This window comes from Ambystoma mexicanum, chromosome 14, assembly GCF_040938575.1.
Source record: "Ambystoma mexicanum isolate Mex_15411 chromosome 14, UKY_AmexF1_1, whole genome shotgun sequence".
Lineage (NCBI taxonomy): Eukaryota > Metazoa > Chordata > Amphibia > Caudata > Ambystomatidae > Ambystoma > Ambystoma mexicanum.
The window spans coordinates 210,268,778-210,289,805 of record NC_090940.1 but is presented as its reverse complement, the minus strand read 5'-3'; the positions used below and the strand labels follow the sequence as shown (position 1 = coordinate 210,289,805).

The following is a 21,028-nucleotide window of genomic DNA, read 5'->3' as shown; positions in this document are numbered from 1 at the left end:
AAGAAAAAGACTTATAATAAATGGGGAAAAATCCAAAGTGCTGACGATTGGAAACAATAACACGAGTCAACGCAGAACATTTAAATGGGAAATAGGTGGAAAAGAGTTAAAAACAGTGGACAGAATATGATACCTGGGAATCCTGTATAACAGCTTAGTAGTAGAAAAGCCATGACAAGAGGAACTGGAGAATAAGCTAACGTCACTAGCAGCACAAGGTGCAGTCATACACACACGTTATGGAAAATGTACCATAATACCATTATGAATTTTCTACGTACAAAAAGTCGTCCCCAGCTTAACTTATGGAGGCAAGGGTATCTTCAACCTGCACTAGAAAATATGGGTAAAATTGGAAAGCAAGTTTTGGAAAAGTGTACTGAAAATGCCAAAATGTCTTCCAATGGTAGCAATAAGGACCGAATTTGGATTGCAATCTCTCCAATTAAGCATAGTGTGGAAATCACTGAATCATCTAAGAAAGATTGCCAAAGAAAAACCAGGCTCATCAGTGGAGTCGTTGATTGCGAATCCCGACAGTGTGAAAGAAAAATTGCAGCGACTGGACTGGCTCAATACACAAGATCAAAAACAGATGTACAAAACTATGCAAAATGCAGCCCACGAACACAGGAAGAGAAACAAAATTCCGAAATACTTGCAATAATTTCCAAGCAAATATCACAGAGACCAGCTATTGAGAATTAGACTTAACATCTAAATAACTAAAGCATATTTATCGAAAACAGGAAGTTGTGTCAATCAAGGAGAGTGCAGCTTCTGCAAGCATCAAGAACAACTGGAAACAGTCAGACACCTAATGACGGAGTGTCAAGCATTGACAGAAATAAGAACCTTATTCTTGGAGAAATGCCTGACAAAAGTAAACACTATTTCAGCCGAAGAATGGTGGCTTTATTTCCTCAGTGGAGAAAAGAAAGGAAGGATTGCCTTGCACAGGAATCAACTTCCTGGACAAAATCATGAAAGACCCAGACGAAAAAACATCATAGACTCCAACATGGGAAGACATTACTATGGGAAAAGTTGAGTCAAATTGTACATTTAGTGATTAAAAGACAAGCACGAACTGAACTCACAAATCATTATAGGAGAAGTACATGAATTAAATGTGTAAAATGTTTATAAGAACACTAACTCACTATATATATATATATTTTAAAAAAACAGTTTACATACAATGCTTTTTGGAAGACAGAATATTTGGTATATTGCTGTGGTATTGACCTCTGGTGTTAACAGAATGCCACTGATGGTTATGGAATATGGCAAATGGTAAATTAAGCTCTTGACAAAGAAATACCACAGGGTGAAAAACCAGATTACACAAAATACTGGGTTTTTCTTGGAGGTCAGAATGAAAGCTCACAATCAACACGACGTGCAATGCAAGAATGGAGGTCATTACGGGAAACAATCCAAACCACAAGCCACATTTTGAGAGGCGTGCAGTGGGACTTCCCAATACATTTCAGGAAAGAGGAAGTACCACAGTGGAAGATCCATCACTTTCCAGGAATTTTCCCCAGGAGGAAAGACATCAGCGACACACTGCATCGGATGTATAAAAAGTGAACATTTGACAGCCTCTGATTTAGAGTTGTGAAAAGCCTGGATTGCTACAATAAACAATCCTCACTCAGCTTCACATAGAAGACCTAATTGGACAGGCTGAGCCTTGATGTAACTGCATCGGTGGCCTATGGCAATTTGGTAGGGCTGGTTCACTGACCCCTCACACCCCACCAATGGACTGAAATATTGTGCAGTAATGCAGTACATTCCGACAGACCAATTTGACGATGTAACTGAAATTGGAAGTGTATCACAAGTTCTTTCATGGGATGTTCTCATCTTTGTGTTCATGGTATAACCTAGCTTCATAAAACGTGGTTTGTAGACCCTCCCGAGTGGGCACCTTTCCATAGAACAGGGTATTTGGCCATGTTCTTTCTCGGTAGAGGGGCTCCCAGACCTTTTTGTGTAGCTTCAAGAAGAGCCTGCTGGTATGGATGACATCAGGTAAGGCATAATGGACATTCACTACTTCACGAGCTGAGATTATTGTAGATGTGGTAGTACTTAAATGTAGGTTGTGTGCATTATGTTACATGGTCTGCACCAGTGATTTCAGACACAGTTGGTGTCGCCTGTGTGCCCTAGGAAGCCGAGTCATTGCTCCGATTGATGCATTGGGGGCATTCATGTGTGGTGTTCAAGATCCAGCCACACCTACGGTATACAAATCTGTACCAACCACCACAAACTGTGCCTGTATGAGGAATGTCTAGGGTAGACACTCATTCTAATTGTGAAGCAGTTTACATAACAGATGAATGGTTGTAATGTTTACCTCCTGGGCATTGACATAAGGGGCGAGTATGTGACCATGTCCACGGTTTGTGTTGTTGATGGTATCGGGCACGTCCTGAAAACAGTGGCATACAAAATGAGTTCCCTCTATCTAGTGTGGTGCACTGGAGATCCTGGTGAGAAATTAGGCAACCTGGCCTAAAAACGTCTGCAATGACTGGAAGCAGCCTGCAGGACAACATGGACCATAACCAGCTGGAGTATTCTCATCTGCTCATTATGCGGTCAATTAATGGGTCTATATTGTGCACCTGCATCTCACCCTGGGGGTCCTGCTCTGCCCCATGGGTGCACATGTTGTGACCCTCCAAATACCCCACAACTCATGTCCCCATCCCTTGCCTTCATGCGAAGAACACGGCTATAATGCACGACCAAACACCTGATCATTTTGCTAACAAATTTAGGCCAACCCAGTTCAAATATTATCTGCTGCTAACATAATTTACACTAGTGTATAGGCTTTTAAATGCCTTAACATTGTTATAGAGTAAAAAGATGCTGGTTTGAAAACCAGAGTACATTAATACTGAAATCAAACTACATTCATTGGCATACAATAATACTTTGCTTAGCAGTGAATGGAACTTCTGTATGTGGGATCAGTTACCACCAGTGGTAATTCACCATTAGTGTGATTACTGCTACCGCCTCAACAAACTAAAGCTCTATATGTAGAAAAGATTCCTCTAATTTGATGCAGTAACAGAATGACAAGGTATGGCACAACCCCATTCTATGGCTTGGCCGCCATTTTACTGTTCTGAACACCAGAGGTGAAAAAACATCATTATGTGTTAAGGCCCTGTGTATTTATGGATCATAAGGGAAGGTTTGCTTATCTTGCAAAAGGATGAATTTGTACTTGGTTTGTAACCAAGCTTACTATCCTCTTTTTGAACACAAAGAAATTTACAATGTGGACCATGGCAACAGTGTTCGTTTTAATTGCAACAATTTGTTTGGCACATGTCAGCATTGCACTGGGACAAAGTAAACGATGGAGTGTTGCTTACGGTTGTACATGGTAACAATGTGAAGGCAGTTCAAGAGCTGACGCTTGTACTCGTGGATCCTTTTTACGTGCACATCAAACATGGAGGCTGGGTTGATCTTCACTTTGAACTCTTGCTCCAGGTATTGCGAAAACTTGAGCTTGTTCTCCTGGAGGACCCAAATACAAGTGTGGTGTAAAGATGGTGCATGGTGGATGCCGTTCCAAACCCACCACCATTGCCAGATTGAGACTCCTTACCTCCTTCACCTTCGAAACATCCCTGATAAACACGTCATCGTTCACAAACTTCTTCAGCTTCACCAGCTGACTCAGATCCTTCACATACTCCTCCCCAATTTTCTTTTAAGACAAAAAATAAAAATGGAAGTTTCCATTAATACAAGCATTGTAATATGTAGCTCCCCAACTACATTCGTACTTAAAGTACTGGCACTCCTGCCCCCCCCACCCCCCTCCCTCCCAACACAGACAACACATTACATTTCGAAAGAAGAGACACTATGGTACATTCTTTAGGTGAGCACTGAGGATTCTCAGTTGATGGCAAGTACTGCGATCAAAAGGAAGAAAGTACCTGCAATTCAGGTACTAAAATCAGAGCTAAATCACACATCAAAACACAGAATTTAGTATCATAGCGATCAGGCCACAATTCATGTTTCGTTGCGGCCTTAGCCTGTTTGTGTTTGCAATGAAATCAGTAATAAGTCTTCAAGCAGACCATTCACTTCAGTAGACCTTACCACAGACATGCCACCTCTCCCCATGCCAATCTTTTCCGCACAAACTGTCAAACACTTAAAATAGTTTAACATAAAACGTTCATTAAACAATAAAAGAATATCAAACTGAAAGGAAGAAATCAAAAGCTGAGGCGATACAAATGCTCTGTTAACAAATGGTCTATATTGTATCACTCGCCTGATTCCATGTTCTGTTTTACTAATGCCGTCTGCTTCCAACTAACAAAAGTGGGAGGTGGTTTAGCCCGTCCCTCATCTTGTTGTGAGCATTAACACTGAAGACAGACTATCTAGTGAAAGTATGCGATAAAGACAATCTATAGCCCACGCCATATCCGTGAGATGGAATCAATCCGTCTACATAACACACATGTGGGCACAGTATATGTGCTTATGCAGCGGCGGATGTGTTGGTAGAAGTCCCGCGTTCAGTAATCGGAATCGCGGGGCTTCTGAGCCACACTTGGCCGCAAGGTGGAGCAGTAAGCGGTAAAAAAGGAAAGTGCTCTGGTATTTAGCAACAACAATACGATTTTGGTAGAGCAGCAGGTGATGATTGGGAGTTGACCCCAGTGTAGCACAGGTGGAGAGGGTCTGATACGTTGGCAGTACAGATGGAGCAATAATTGAGATACATCATGTTACCCAGTTGGGTAGCAATATAGAATGCATTTAACGGGTACGAGTTACCCTATAATTTGTGTAGATGCAGGTGACACAAGGAATGAAATAACAGCACAGCATGTGTCCTATGTATTATATAGGGTGACACGTGTTTGAGCAGCCCGGTATACGTAAAGGTGGCAAAGAACAAGTTACTTTCTTACCTGGTAACGTTCTTTCGATGGGATGGTCCGACGACGTATTCCATATCTATGACATGTAATCACCACAGCTGTGCTGCTTCGGAAACTTTTTCGGCGTCTGCGTCCTGCGTCGATGACGTCGATACGCCGTCGTCGAGGACCTCCTCCGACGTCCGACGTCATCCGATGTGATAAGTAGGACGCACGACGCCCATAGCCTCAGTTGTAGTTTTTTCCCCCAGAACGTGTGACATAAGACAACTGCCAGTCAGACACAAAGCCTTGCGGAACGTAAGCTGCAATCGCAAAAGAAATTCTGCAGCGGGGAAGGCCGGGCGGGAGCGATATGGAATACGTCGTCGGACCATCCCATCGAAAGAACGTTACCAGGTAAGAAAGTAACTTGTTCTTCGAGGGGATTGGGTCCTCCGACATATTCCATATCTATGACAGACTCCCAAAGCAGTACCAAAGCAAGGAGGAGGGAAAGAATTAAGAATCAAAATGTAGAATAGCCAATCAAATAGCAGAGCAAAGGACCGCCTTGCCAAAGGCCAGATCCTGTGCCCGGATGGAATCAAGGGAATAGTGACGTACAAATGTATGTACTGAAGCCCAGGTGGCTGCATCACAGATGTTGCGAATAGGAACACCCCTCTGCAGGGCAGTAGACGCAGCCATACCCCTGGTAGAATGGGCCCGCAAGCCAGCCGGTGGGTCCTTACCCGCCAAACGGTAGCACTCCGAGATGGCCAAAATAATCCAGCGAGACAAAGTCTGTTTCGTCACAGCTTGCCCCAAACGCTTTCCAGCGTAACCAATAAAGAGTTGATCATCCACTCTGACCCGGGACATGCGTGAAACATAAAAGCTTAAAGCTCTCCTAGGATCAAGCCTATGGAGCCTCTCCTCTTCCTTACCAGGATGCGGAGGAGGATAGAATGCCGGAAGAACAACCTTCTGGGCCAAATGAAATTCCGTCACTACCTTCGGAAGAAAAGAAGGACGAACTCTAAGGACAACCCTGTCCTTGTGAAATACAGTGAAGGGAGGCTTAACTGAAAGTGCCTGTAACTCACTCACTCTGCGAGCGGAAGTAACCGCAACTAAAAACACAGTTTTCAGAGTTAACAGCCTCAAAGGGCAAGAATGTAAAGGCTCAAACGGAGCACCCATAAGAAACTTAAGAACCAAGTTTAAATCCCAACCGGGCACCAGGAAAGGTGACGGAGGGAACACATTAGCGAGCCCTTTCAGGAACTGTGAAATCAAAGGGATTTTAAAGTAAGAACACTCTTCAGACGAGCGCTTAAAGATGGACAGCGCCGCCAGGTAACCCTTAACGGTACCCACTTGCAAGCCCCTGAGGGCCAAAGAAAGTAAAAAGGACAGAACCATGGGGATGTCACATGCAAAAGGATCCACATTCTGAACTCTGCACCAGTCGCAGAACTTACGCCAACGGCAACGGTACAGAGACTTTGTTGCCGGCCTTCGGGCCGAAAGCAACACCTCCATCACGTCCGCAGGGAGGTCCCAATCCTTATACCTCAACCTTTCAGAAGCCAAGCGTGAAGGTTGAGGGATCTGACCTCTGGATGGAGAACCTGACCCCCCCTCCCGTGAGAGCAGATCGTCTCGGTAGGGAAGCCGACGTGGAGGGCAGATGGATAAGTCGAGAAGGTCCGGGTACCACGTCCTCCGAGCCCACGCCGGGGCAATGAGGATCATCCGGGAACCGAACTTCCGTAACCTCCGCAGCACTTGCGGGATGACGGGGACTGGAGGAAACGCGTACAGCAGCGGGAATGACCACTCCACCACGAACGCGTCTCCTAAGGCTCCTTCTGGAGGAAATTCCCGTGAGCAAAACCATTCGCACTTCCGGTTGACACTGGAGGCGAAGAGGTCCACTTGAGGGGTCCCCCAAAGGGCGAAGATCTCCAGGAGAATCTCCTGAGCCAACTCCCACTCGTGAGAGATAGCGCACTGCCTGCTCAGAGCGTCCGCCGTCACGTTTTCGGCTCCGGCCAGATGAACTGCCGAGATCGAAACTTCCTGCTGGATGGCCCAGAACTCGAGCTGCATCGCCTCTCTGCACAGAGGAAGTGACCCTGCCCCCCCCTTTTTGTTGAGGTAGTGCATGGCCACTGTGTTGTCCGTCAGGATCAGGACATTCTTCCCTCGCACAGACGGCAGAAAAGCCTTCAGGGCTAGCCTGACGGCCCTCAGCTCCAACAGATTGATATGGAGTCTGGACTCCGACGGAGACCAACGACCGCTGACTGTCAGCCCGTTGGCATGAGCTCCCCATCCCGTGAGGGATGCATCCGTCACGACCGTCACCTCCGGCCAGGGAAGCCAAAATGGAGCCCCCTTCATCAAGTTGCCTTCGACGGCCCACCACAGAAGGTCCCGGGCGACCGAGGACGGCACCCGAATCGAGTCCGACATCCTGCCGGAGGACAGCGACCATTGCGTCTTGAGTGCCCACTGCAAAGATCTCATCCGCAGGCGAGCCTCTGGCACCAGAAGAATGCAGGATGCCATGAGGCCGACCAACCTCAAGAACTCGAACGCTGGGAGCGTCTGGGCATGCTGAAACTTGTGCACCATCTGCTGAATGTGAAGAGCCCTCACCTGGGGAGGAAAACACTGCCCCAGGGAAGTGTCGAGCACTGCTCCGATGTACTGGAGCCGCTGTGTTGGTGTCAAATGGGACTTCTTGAAATTGAGGGAGAAGCCCAGCCTGTGAAGGGAGCGACAGGCGATCGATAGATGATCCAGGACTTGCTCGGGAGAGCTCCCCCTGATCAACCAATCGTCCAGGTAGGGGTAGACGTGAATCCCCCCTTGCCTGAGATGCGCTGCCACCACCACCATGAGCTTGGTGAAAACCCTCGGGGCGGAGGTCAATCCGAACGGCAGGACCCGAAACTGAAAGTGCGAGTCGCCAACCGCGAACCTCAGGTACTTCTTGTGCATGGGATGGATCGGCACATGGAAGTAAGCATCCTTGAGGTCGAGTGACACCAACCAGTCCTGAAGCTGAAGGGCCTGGAGAACTTGAGAGAGAGTAACCATCTTGAACTTGTCCTTCCTGAGGAGTTTGTTCAAACCGCGCAAGTCCATGATGGGTCTCAATCCCCAGTCTTTCTTCGAAACCAAAAAATAAGGGGAATACCATCCCTTGTTCCTCTCCGCTACTGGCACCAGTTCTATGGCGCCTTTCTCCAGCAGGGCTTGAATTTCCTGCGCAAGGAGCGGATCCGGACTCTGCAAAGAGAGGTTCCCCAGTGGATTGTCGCAAGGCCTGTGCCGAAAAGGAAGACAGTAGCCGTGGGTTATGATCTCCAGAACCCACACATCTGAAGTAATGGCTTGCCACTCTACAAGATGCTGCGCCAGCCTTCCCCCAACCGGCGAACCATGGGACATGGCCTCACGACTGAGTGGGAGCGGCTGCGGCGCTACCTGAGGGCAAAGAGGCAACTGCCCGAGCGGCCTTGGCACCACGGGTACCCTGTCGTCCACCTCTGGTACCCCTGCGTTGGCCTCTTTGACTGCCAGCTCCTCTCGCTTTACTGAAGGATGAGTAATAGCGAAAGGAACCACCCCTCCACTGCTGTCCCCTAGGATGAAAAGGCGGAGGTTGGCGAACTGCAGCGCCCAACGACTTCGCTGCAGCTTTTGAGGTCTGCAACCTCTCAAGGCTCTCGTCAGCCTTGCTGCCAAAAAGGTGTTCACCATCAAAGGGCATGTTGAGGAGCCGGGACCGCACATCAGGAGCAAACCCCGACTTCCGCAACCACGCAAACCTGCGTATCACGGTGCTCGCCGCCATGGACCTACTGACGCATTCAGCCAAGTCCAGACCCGACTGAACGGACTCACACATGGCATCCTTACCATCCTGGACCATAGAAAGGAAACCATCCCGTTCATCCCCTTCGGGAATATGTTCAGCTGCTAACGCAGCACAGTTCCACAGAGTGTGCGTGAAACGTGACAAGGCACAAATGGAGTTGGCCGCCTGAAGCGCCATACCACCAGAAGAAAACACTTTCTTCGCCCAGCCATCAAAACGTTTGTCGTCCCTATCAGGAGGGATGGTAGGGTACGACGCCTGCTTTGCCGGGGCCGTGGCCGCCTGCACCACCAAACTTTCCGGAGTGGGGTGCCTGGTCAAGTAGCAGGGGTCGCTACTGGCTGGACGGTATTTACGCGACAAGGATCTGCCCACCGCCGGGAGACTCTCCGGAGCAGTCCAAGCCGCCGCCACCCTTCACTGTAAAGCCATATGGAACGGCAGAACCGGGTCAGTTGGGGGACCAACATCAAGGATGTCCGTCAGATCATCCTGCACAAACTCCCCTGGGGGAGCAGACCATCCCAGATACTCAGACACCCTAGCCATAAGGCGCCGGTACGAGGAATCGGCATGGGAGCCAGGCTCAGGCCTACAAAATTCCACCTCCGGAGAGGTGTCCAGTCCACTGGCATCATGCAGTGACTGCCTCAAATCGTCAAACTGACTATGGCCCGAGACAATTTCATCTGGCACCAGACTAGGAACCAGGCCATCAGAATCCTCATCCGCCTCCGAAATATATTCCAGGTGGCGAAAAGGCACCCGAGAGTGCTTGCTCTTAACCAGAGCCTTCCTAGGGGGCACACCCGTGACACGGGGCACCTCCGACACGAAAGGCGTCGAGCGAATCGGCGCCGACGCCGAGAAAACCGGCAACGGCGCCGAGAGGATCGGCTTCGAGGAAATCGGCGTCGACGTCAGATGCAGCGCCTCCAGTATCGGCGGCGTCGACACAGCCCTCGAGGCCGGAGCCCCGAGCGTGTCCCTCGACGACCTGATCGTCGACGGCCTCGACGACGTCCTCGGAGCCTTGAGAAAGCCTGTCGACACCCTCGACGCCTCAGACGTCGACGTCTTCCTCGAAGACTTCACAGGAGCACACGGTCTCGAACGCGTCGAGGACCGGGACCTGGAACGGGTACGGCGAGAACGAGCCTCCTTGTCCGAACGGGACCGCTCCCGTGCCGACCACTCTTGCGAGCGGTGCCTCTCGACCTCACACGGCCGACCCCACTCGGGGGCGCGGACGGCAGAGTACCCTGCGACTCAAGAATCGCCAACAATTTCTTCCCGAAGGAAGCCCATTCCTCCGGCGACGCACGGCCGGTGGGGTAACCGACGTGCCGCGTAGAATCCTCGGAAGAGGACCTGGAAGGCGACCGGTGACGGCGCTTCCGAGAACGCCTCGAAGAGGCTGAGGAGTGGCGAGACCCACTCCTAGAAGAAGACCGACGAGACTTCCGACGATGACGCGGAGAGTCACCCCTCGAATCATCCGTCGAAAGCCCCGCCGACTTCGACTTCCGGGGCTTGGACACCCGACCTACCGACAACTTCTTTTTACGTTCGCGTAAGGCCTTGGACGTGAGCGACTGGCAGTCGATACAGTCATCCGTGTCGTGGGCCTCCCCGAGGCACCAGAGGCAGGCGTCGTGCGAGTCAGTCACCGACATCTTGGACCCACACTCCCCGCACTTCTTAAAGCCCGGACGCGGGGTTGAAGACGAAGTGGAAGACATCGCCGAAGGAAATACACAAACGAACAGGTTCGAAGAACCAGAAAGAACAGAACTCCAAAGAGTCGAGGCTTAGAACCGAGAAACACGAAGCAACACGTTCGCGGAAAAAACGGAACTGAGGCTATGGGCGTCGTGCGTCCTACTTATCACATCGGATGACGTCGGACGAGGTCCTCGACGACGGCGTATCGACGTCATCGACGCAGGACGCAGACGCCGAAAAAGTTTCCGAAGCAGCACAGCTGTGGTGATTACATGTCATAGATATGGAATACGTCAGAGGACCCAATCCCCTCGAAACAAGGAGTTTGAGTGATGATCATCCCGGCAGCCCAGAGGGGTGATTGATAAGCGCCTTTCTAAACAAAGTAGTAAGTGGCTGCACACTTTCAGATACATAAACGTCAGAGCAGATAACATGCATATGTCCTAACGCAGGTGTCAAGTGGGTTTGTTACAATTAGAGATCAAAATAGAAGGCGACTGGGAGCTAGCCGGTTAAAGAAGAAAAACCAGTAGAAGGTTTCCCACAGTTGGCGTTTTCCCAACAGAGAGGCCACAGGTTAAGTGGTAGGTCACAGGATAGTATAATGGAGTATCCTCTTTGATATAACTGAAGGCCACAGGAACTGATACATTTGGGGGTACATAGAATGCCAGCTGAGATGACTTGGAGGAAAATGTGCGAAAAATACAAGGCATGCACAGATGAGGTACAATTCGTGTGGAGAAAGTAGACCAACGTGGTTTAGCCATTTGTATGAAAAATGTTGATAGTGCAGATATAACTTGTAACAGTTCCATTTGTTTTTATTGTAGATTTCCTGAATACACATTGTATTAGTGGAGGGGTGTTGTAGTTAAATCCAATTACAGTCCTGACGAAGGCCAGAGCAACATTTAGCCTTATTTTACGGCTAATGAGAACTGGCTGAAACATATGTCGACAGACAATTAAAGAAATAGACTCATTGATGTTATTAGTTAGAGGGGTTTGTTAAAATCTAGATGTATAAAAGAGTCGTTAGACAAGCCTGGTAGTATGACTGGGGGGGGGGGGAGTATTCAAACTCAACGAACGTGGAAATGATTGTGTGTGACGTGGTGTATGCATTTGTACTCAGGTTCATATTAAGTGTATATTTTTCATTTTCTACATCATGAATTGTGAGGAAGAACGTTTTTAAATTAAATTAATAAAAAAATGTTCATATAACTTCGGTGGACACAAGATTGTGAATAGACTAGCCAGTACAGTACCCCACTACTGAGAATTTGATTTGAATACACTAAAAAATTTTAAGAGTCCCTCTGTTTCATAGATTTCCCCCAACATTCTCAAATTGGATTGCCGTAGTGGCATAACAACCAGAGGGAAGGGAGACCGAATGCCCCCCTCCGACCCCTTCCTCTTGCACTTTGAGTGGGGGCTGGAACAGGACTTCCCTTCCTCTTTTTTCTGAGAAGATGATGCAGGACAAAAGGGATAATAAGGTTCTTTAATCCATTGCTTCTGAAATCGGCACCTGTAGCCACAGAACCAGAGGCCATCCTTCTGCTGCCCTGCCAATTAGCAGATATCAACTTGCATATGAGAAGGACCCAGGAGGGGTCTTCGAGTTTGCAAACTGACCTGCCCACAATGTGCTGTTAAATATCTGTATTCAAACTCAGCAGGTAAGAATCTCCCCACTGTCAACTACATGCTGCCAATATCCTGCATGTGTGAGAACAGTGTTGATATCCTTAATTTGTAAGGTTGCCTTATAGCGGAGCATTTTCTATCCTTAGTAAAAGAAAATACACTATCTGGAAACAAATGTGTTTAACATAATTACAGATTCCACAACATGGGAATTCAAAAAGGCATTTTTGCAATACTGGCATACTTTGTTCTCATGCCCAATAAATATAGCACATAGCAACACACATAGGGGCCTCGAAGGCACATGGAAATGCTGCATGTTCCTTTGGGTTAAGGTGGACGAGTCTGTAGCAAATCACAGCTTTCATTTCTTCCCCCCTCCTTGCCCAGAATGTTTGCATCTCCTATACTCCTGTTGAGCAGCTATCATTGCTGGAGTCCCTTGGAGAGTTGGGTACAGCAACCAACGTGTTTAAGGAGTCAATGATGTGGGCAACCATTGTATCTGCAGAAACACTTCAGAACAATGACAGATGTGTGAATAGTAACAAAAATAAGGAGAACTGTTTGCATTGGCAAAGTGTGCTCCCATAAAGCACTCCCAATACATTTGCCAGAATGCCTACTGCATCTATTAACAGCCTGTGGTATTGAACCCCCACATGTCCAATGTTGGTGCCCAACACTGCTAAAGGCCTGGGGACCGATACCCTTCGATTAAGACACATTTGCTTACTCTATGGCAGGGGTGCTGGATTAGTAAAAGGACAGTCATGGATGCCTTGTGAGCTTGTTGTCTTTTAGAGCAACTGCATTATATTATGTTAAATTAGTATATTGCCTTGTGCCATGCATCAACTTAGTAAATTAATGTATTGCATGCACTAAGTTTACATGGATATCCCGTGAGGATTGAACGCAACTGGTTGGAGTAAGCTTTTCTCGCCGCCAGGTAGAGATAATGAAATACATGATGGACTCTGGTATCAGCCACTCCGCCAGGCCTAACGAGTGCATCCTGCTCAAAGGTCGTACATCAGCAACCATTTTATATGGGCCAATATGGCTGTTTAAACTGGTGGAATTTGCTGAATGTTGCTTTAAAGGGCTGCAGTTTTGTTTTCGTGCTGCCTGTGACGTGGTTTATTTTCCACTTTTGCAGTGCTAGTGAAGCCGTCTACATTGGAGAGCGGCATGTTAAATAATGCTTTAAGTGCATGTTTTTCCATGCTGACTGTATAGCCCAGCAGAGCGGCATGGAGCCGGAGGCAAGGTGGAGTTGCGGCCTGACATCAAAATGGCTGCCGAGTCATTTGAAAGCTGAGAGCAACACAGACAAGGAGGATGAATGACACGCGAGGGGCAACAACCAATAAGGTCGCTGAAAGGCTCCAATAAGAATAACGAAAAATAATCCAATGGGAGGGATTCAGGCTGAGGGAAAGGCCTATAAAAAGGCTTTTCCCACAGACTATTGCAGAAAGATGTAGCTTGGGAGGGCCAAGAGCAGACCAGAGTAATGCATGCCAGGGAGTGGCAACAGCAGTCCCGTAGAACCGATCAGCACCAGGAGAGAACAACGAAGATCAGAGGCCATAGCAAAGAGCCCAAGAGTCAATTTAGGACCTGCCGGGAGAAAGGTCTTTGTGGCCATCACTCATCTGGGTAGCTGGACCAAAGAGCTGTAGCAAGGACAGAGATGGGGAGATCTAGGAGTTTGTTTGATTATTTGTAATGCGCAGCCAACCCGAGGGCGCAGAAGAGCAAGAAAACTTTCATCTTAGGGTTAAGCAGCTGTATGATAGATACAGATATATACAAGATACAGATATATACAAGAGTGACAATATACGCAGTGATAAAAAGGTCAGAATAGTATATACAGGCAATGTAGTTGAAGACAAAGCATCATATAAAACAGTAGCATAAATATGTACAGTGCAGGAGCTAGGAGGAAGCCAGTTGTATTAGTGGCCATTTTCTTTAAACCAGTTGGAGGTTGCATCTAAAGTTCAGATCGGTTGATCTTCTTAGTCGCCTGAAGAGGAGAAGACTGCTTCTCGCGGGAAGTACTCCATATTCCCTACTGAGAGAGAAGGGCAGAACATCTCTTTCTGAAAAAGAGAAGGTCACCATATCCCTTTTAATCAACCGAGGCCCTTTTTAGTGTGATGATCCTAACCGCTCTAGTCTACTATTATTAGAACAGAAAAATGTATCTAGGGATTTGTGAATATGCCGACTTCCTTCACTGGAACAGATTACTTGTTGAACCCTCCTCTCCATTTAGCTTGCACTGCAAGTTTTGTTTAGTTGGAGAATAAAAACGCATAGGCATTTCTCCAGACCCACTTTCCTTTTTCTGCCGATATTCAACTGAGGAGTTCTTGGGAAAGCACCCCTCAAGGAGAGCAGCACTACAGACTGTATACTGTAGACACATGCTGGTAAGCTTCAAACACCCAGAGACACTATGAATATATAGAAGCCTACAGGGTGTGGGAACCATGGGCTCCGGTTATCTAGAGCAGGGAAATGCACTGGGATGGTAGGTCTCGGTATTCTAGACCCTTGCCCATGGTTTTGCCAATTCTGTACCCGGACCGTGCTAGACCTAGCTTTTCCTCATTTGGGTTTTATTTGCCTTCACCTTGGAACGCGTAGGAATTTCTCCAACCCTCCCTGCAAGTTAATATACGTGTTGGACCCGTTACACAGGTCACAAGCCAGCTGTTTTTCACTGGCAATTCCTACATGTGCAAAAGTAGCGGTACAATAATTGTTTTGTCCTATAGATGCAGTGGCCCTTCGTGTCAAGAAAATAGTCAACTTCAGCCCTTTGTTGTTGACTTATTTCTGATTTTATTTTAGGGCCACAGTTAATGTACTTTGTTCTAGCCCAAGGTCTCTCTCATCACTATTGAGACAGGTCTTTGGTCTGGGATAAATCCGGATCCACTGTGTAGATTGGGACTAGACCATCATTTTGGACTTGTCTTCTCCCACTAGAGCCAGGAGTGGTACAGGGTCCCAATAGGACTGAAGCCGTTTCTGTGCCGACTTCATGAAGCTAAAAACATCCCTTGCGTGCGCTCTTGCCGATGGCTCGACCTTGGAACAATGATGGGATGGTTGCCTCCGTGTTCCAAAAGTGTCATCCTGCTTCCTCCAGTACAGGTTTACTCTTAGGCCTTTTTGTGTACAGTTTTGGAGTGGGGGGGGTGGAGGGAACAGTCCCTCCAGTAACTCCTTTGACTTGGTTTGCAGATGAGTGGTCGCCCAACTCTAGCATCAAAGGAAGTAGAGCTATGGACACATTTGTTTAACAGCCCCTCTTGCTGAAACTGGGAAAGACGTGTTGAAGAAGACTTGTGTAATGCTGTAACTGAAGCAAGGCCATCAAGTGGCAAGAGCAGCATTGATGCTTTACTAGCCAGGCTCCATGACGACCAAATCCCCAGTCTCAGTGATGGGCTACAAGGGAGCCAATTGGCATCACTTGTATTAATGGTATGTAGCATCGTCCCACTGAGAGTTAGACCAGGGCCATCCACAAGCTGCACACCACTCATTTAAGCGGGCCGAGGCAGAAGGCATCAACTTGCGTCTCAACTAATTACTTTGTCGAATCAAGTTATATTTATACAAAAGACAAAATTATATTTGATGACAGACCTGTCCTATGGTAGTCGTGAAGCTGTTCAGTCTACTTTTGAAATTTGAAATCATGTGTATGCACGCGCGAGTGTATGCACGCGCGAGCACACACACACACACACACACACACACACACACACACACACACACACACACACACACACACACACACACACACACTTACTTTACTGGCAATCATGTGTCACTTCAAATTTGTCTGCAGTGCGTGAGAAACCATTTACACAGAATTGGTTTTCTTAGAATAGTCCAAGTGCACACTCCGTTACACACATTGGCTTAATTCCAAGCCCCATCTTACATGGCAGCTCAGGTGCTCAGCGTGGGATGGCTTAAGGCTTAGCACAGGAATTCAACAGTGAGGAAACTTCATAACAGCGGATTACCCTTTCGAACGATTTGAACTTGACAAGCAAAGTCAAATCAATGAGCATTTAAAACCCCAATCACTGAAGTCACTCCACCTTCATCGTGCCCTCTACTGCAGCACTTAATTCTAGTGGCGAGGCCTTGCCGGCTAGAACAATGCATGACCAGTCCATTCTTAAATCGATCGCTACTCTGGAAGTACATGCATTTTCAGGGCCAATTCAGTAAAAATACAAACGAGCCAGATATTTTAAGGCGATAACTAACATTTTGATGCAGTTATGTAGAATTTACAGAGCACCAAACTTCCCCATTTTGAATAAAAGGACTCCATGAAAGGCCATTACCTCGGCTATCAGCTCCGCCAGTCCAGGGTTGCAGAGCAGGAGCCAGCGCCGGGGAGTGATTCCATTCGTCTTATTCTGAAACTTCTTCGGCTCCATATCGCTGAAGTCTTTGAACCTAAAATCATGACAGTTTGCCATTATAGGTAATTTCTCCTCCCTCTGCCCCCCAAAAAATGGTTCATTTCAGAGGTATATTGTGAACAACTGACAAAGCCCAGAACTTTGTGAGGCACGAGGTCATGGAAAGTGGGGGCGGGTTTCATGCAATACCCAAACTACATAGATGGTCAAACAATGGCTCAATTACATAAAGTGCTCGCAAGTGGGTGAGGGGGTCATGGTAGTTGCATGGAATTATGGGATCTAGCGAGAGTTTTTAACATGCTCGAAATTGATCAAGGTTAGCCTCATCTTTTATTTCATGCTTCTAGCTCCCACTTTAATGAAACCCTTTTTAGACCATTAACACGGAGCAACTAGTCTGCAAAAAGCAAATCGTGTCTCGACTCAAACCCGTCGCATCGCACACCAATATCCCCAAAGGATAACAAGCTTAATACCCACTCTCCTCTACCCCATCCCACCCTGTATATAAGAAGCCTTGGGATCCTTACCACCTTACACAATCAGGCTTTATCAACCAGGAGTAGTCATTTCCTCTCACTATCCCAATTAATGTTTCTTTGATGGCAGAAGGCTGGCTTTTCAGTGGCAAACAGAGAAAGGCAGAGATTCTAAATTAAAAGAAGAGATGTTTTAACAATTATTATTATTTGTTTAGGTTCTAAAAGAACCGTTACAAAATGAAAAAAATGATTAATGAAATTTTTCTCTTTTTGTAAAGGCTCTTTTAGAACCAAAAATATAATTATTATTTAAAACATCTCTTCTTTTAATTAAGAATCCTCGATGTGTGCGGTGTGACGAATTGGTTCTATGTGATATTATCACATTTTAAAGACTAAACACAAAAAAACCTTTTTTGGCCTTGTGTCGGCTTTAAAATGCAGCAATATGACATGGGTCCCCCCTACCCCCAAGGTGATCCCTTCCCCCCACCCTCTCCCGTCGGTTAATGTAACCCCCCCTCCCCAACCTCCTCTTTCCCAACCCACCACCACCTTCCCAGCACAACACACACCAAGTCCACACACACATCTGTAAATAAAGACACACACACAGCCTGTCAGCCCCTTGCGTGCACTCGTGTGCAGCAGGGGCTGACCGATCGATTTAGAATGACCTCTCTGTGCGGTCACAGAGCGGTCATTCTAAAGTTATCTTTTTCGGTCAAGTGTTTTCACTTACTACTGACAAATCTGGACAATTTATCCCTTCTCCCCATCGGGGAAACATCCCTTGGAGGGTAGGGAGGCGAACCTGCACAGCAAGACCCTCCATAGGCATCTGGGAGCTCGCTGGAGCTACTCCACCTCTCGGGCACAAGGACTCCAATTCCAATAAGGAACTCCAGCCCAGCATACATTATCATTCGACATGAGAATTGGAACGTCTGTTACTTTTTTCTTCTCTACTTGACAAGCCTGTCCGGTCCCCCTTACCCCCCAATTGGCCACCTTGTTCTTCAATGGCCAAATCGGTGGGACCGGGAGCTGGCCCACTGCCGCAAAGGCCCACTTCTGGGCTCCGGAACTCCATTCCTGCACTCGCATCCTGCTACAGCAGATCATGCGCTCTCCGTGCTTCTCCCTCATTTGAATCAGCTGGTTTCCTGGTCTTCTGGGAAATCTACAGCGGCACTCTCCGCGCTTCTTCCTCATATTGAATCAGCGGCTTCCTCTTCAAATCAGCTGGTTCCTGATAATCGGCGAAATTTAAAGCAGCCCACCTGTTTGCAAGGTAAGCCTCGTGGCCCCCTCCACTGTCACAGGCTGCGTACATTGATCCATGCTGAGGATTGCACGTTGCCATAATTATTGAGCAATTTTGTGTACACTCAGTTTTAAAGGCAGCCGCACACGCACATTTGTGTGACACGTGTTTATATATTGCACTGTGCTCCGCGTGTATTAATTATGCTTACTGTGTGTGCCTCAGTTATGTATTTGTGCAACACTTGCCCCTTTCAAAGATGGCGGACTTGTTTTCTTTTCTACTTGACTAGCCTGCCCGGCCCCCCCGAGCCCCCCCCCCCCCTCCCCCGAGTCCCCGTTGGCCACCTTGTTCTTCAATGGCCAATCAGTGGGACTGGGAGGCCGGAGCCGGCCCGCTGCATCAAAGGCCCACTTCTGGGCCCCAGTCTGCTCCCTGTCAGCTTCAGGTATGCTTCCCCCTGGTCGCCTGTGATGCTGCGTGGCCCCCACCACCCCCTCTCCTGCCCTTGTCCTCCCTGCATCCCACTTGTCCTCCCTGATGGTGCCCCCTAATTAATTCCTGCATTTGCATGCTACTGCCACCCTGCAACATGGGGTAGGCACCATGTATTAGCCCACTGATTTGACTTTCGCTTCTGTGTGTTGCTTTCGGCCCTACAAACATGGGGTCATGCTCAATGGATGAGATCACTATGCACTTTGCATATGATGTATAAATTACCTTTGCACATTCCATGATGTTGCAATTCACCTCTTCATCTTCCTTCTCTGTAACCAGAAGCACTGAAACTAATCTAAGCGCCTTGATACCTCAGGGTTTTGCGCGCTATATAAATAAACAAACAAACTTTGACAATGTTACCAATACAAAAGGAGTCATGTAAAGGACTCAACGTCATTCTGGGTAGGCCTAAATTAAGTAATTCATGGATTTTCACGATGTCAGCACCTAGGGAAGATACTATGATAATCTGATGGAAAAGGCCTTTCAGGTACGTTTTTACTCTTCAGTCCAAGGATGGAGCTTTTTTGGAGTGGTGCAATGGATGGAACCTGTAGGTAATGAATCTATGCTTCTGCTCGTAGTTGGAGCCCATTAATTTGGACGCAGGCATCGGCTTCATTCGAATGCGGTGCCATAAGTTTGTTGAAGGATAAATAAGTTGGAGACACCAGATTTTTACTTGTGCAGCACTGAGCACATATAATCAACAAGCACATGAAGCAGAATTGCTCAATAGAAAACAGATCAGCAGTAGTAGTACCACGCAGGTAATTCTCTTATTTCTAACCCAGATACTGCGACATTTACAGTCACCATCCATTTACTTACAGACAGTGCTGTATAGAACCATTACATGGATGGGGCCCAAGAGCGCAACTGCAATAAAGTAAAGAGTGACTAGGGACAATGAGAGCAAAGTAGGGCTGATTATCTCAATACCAGCATGCCCTACTAGCAACTTAACCAATACACAAGCCGATACAGAAAGCTTAGAAATGATAGACTCCATGGAAATTGTCAACTGCTATTGGGGGGCACCATTAACCTTGGTCAATGCATACTCTCTGAAGCCAAGTCATCTAGACGAGGACAGTGAGTAGGACCAGGTTCTGGTAGAGGCCTATATTCTCGCCCATGGACCTGCTCCCCAATAATAACAGTGATAAAGCGTGTGCATGCCTTCTCTACGGTTGTATACTAATTTACCTTTTCACAATTGATCTCGGGAGAATTGACCTAATTTAGAAGGTCAATTAGGACATATATGCAGGGGGAATCCCCCCGCAAACCCACACCCAATCCAAAAACCCCCACAACCCCCACCCAATCCCCTTATATTATTTATAATCCAAAACCAACCCAATACATATATAAAATAACTAAAATAATATAAAGGTAAATTGTGCAGAAGGTCAATTAGGACCACTATAATTAGGTCAATTGTGCAAAAGGTCAATTGTAAAAGGTCAATTTGGGTAATACCTTCTCTACACTACTGCCAAAAGGTTTTTGGGCCTGGGTCAAAACAGGAGCAGCACTACATCCAAGGCTTTAGGCAGTAATTTGCAATGGCCATGCACATCTAAGTGGGGGGCGGGGGGGATTGATGATAGCATCTTAGTTACAGTGAAAGCAAAGAGCACCCTGCAGACCAATTCAATCATCTCTTGGTCACATCCTCATCCTAAAAACAGACTGCAAAAACACAAACGTGCCAAACGTCATAATTGGGGAGAAAGACTACCCCCAAAGAAACTAGCAATGGCCAACTCAAGTGGCTTTGTAAAATGTAGAACAGTGGTCTACAACCTTTGGCACTCTGGATGAGTTGGGACTACAATTCCCATCAGCAATAGCCAAAATAGTCAATGAAGAGATGAAGAGCTACACGTGGCAGATCCAGGATGTAGAAGTTGGATATTGACCTTTTGGCTTTGGCAATGCTTACCATTGCATATTTGCTCAATGCATCCTCTCCGTAGGGTGCAGAAGATTCCCAAGCTCTGGGTTGGCTCTGTAGCAGTCTACGCATTTTAGTTTCTCATACCAGCACGTATCATGCATGTTTCAGAAATGAGCCA

General features: G+C 47.2%; 1 protein-coding gene across 1 annotated transcript in view; it reads right to left on the bottom strand.

The window, feature by feature from the left end:
- Positions 1 to 21,028, bottom strand: part of PYGL (glycogen phosphorylase L) — a 270,105-nt gene that overhangs the window by 34,969 nt on the left and 214,108 nt on the right. Inside the window, exons 13-15 of the mRNA XM_069638952.1 lie at positions 16,608 to 16,722; positions 3,650 to 3,751; positions 3,411 to 3,558 (exon numbers count right to left, since the gene is read on the bottom strand). Of these exons, the coding sequence (XP_069495053.1) occupies positions 3,411 to 3,558; positions 3,650 to 3,751; positions 16,608 to 16,722 (365 nt within the window). The remainder of the gene's footprint in view (positions 1 to 3,410; positions 3,559 to 3,649; positions 3,752 to 16,607; positions 16,723 to 21,028) is intronic.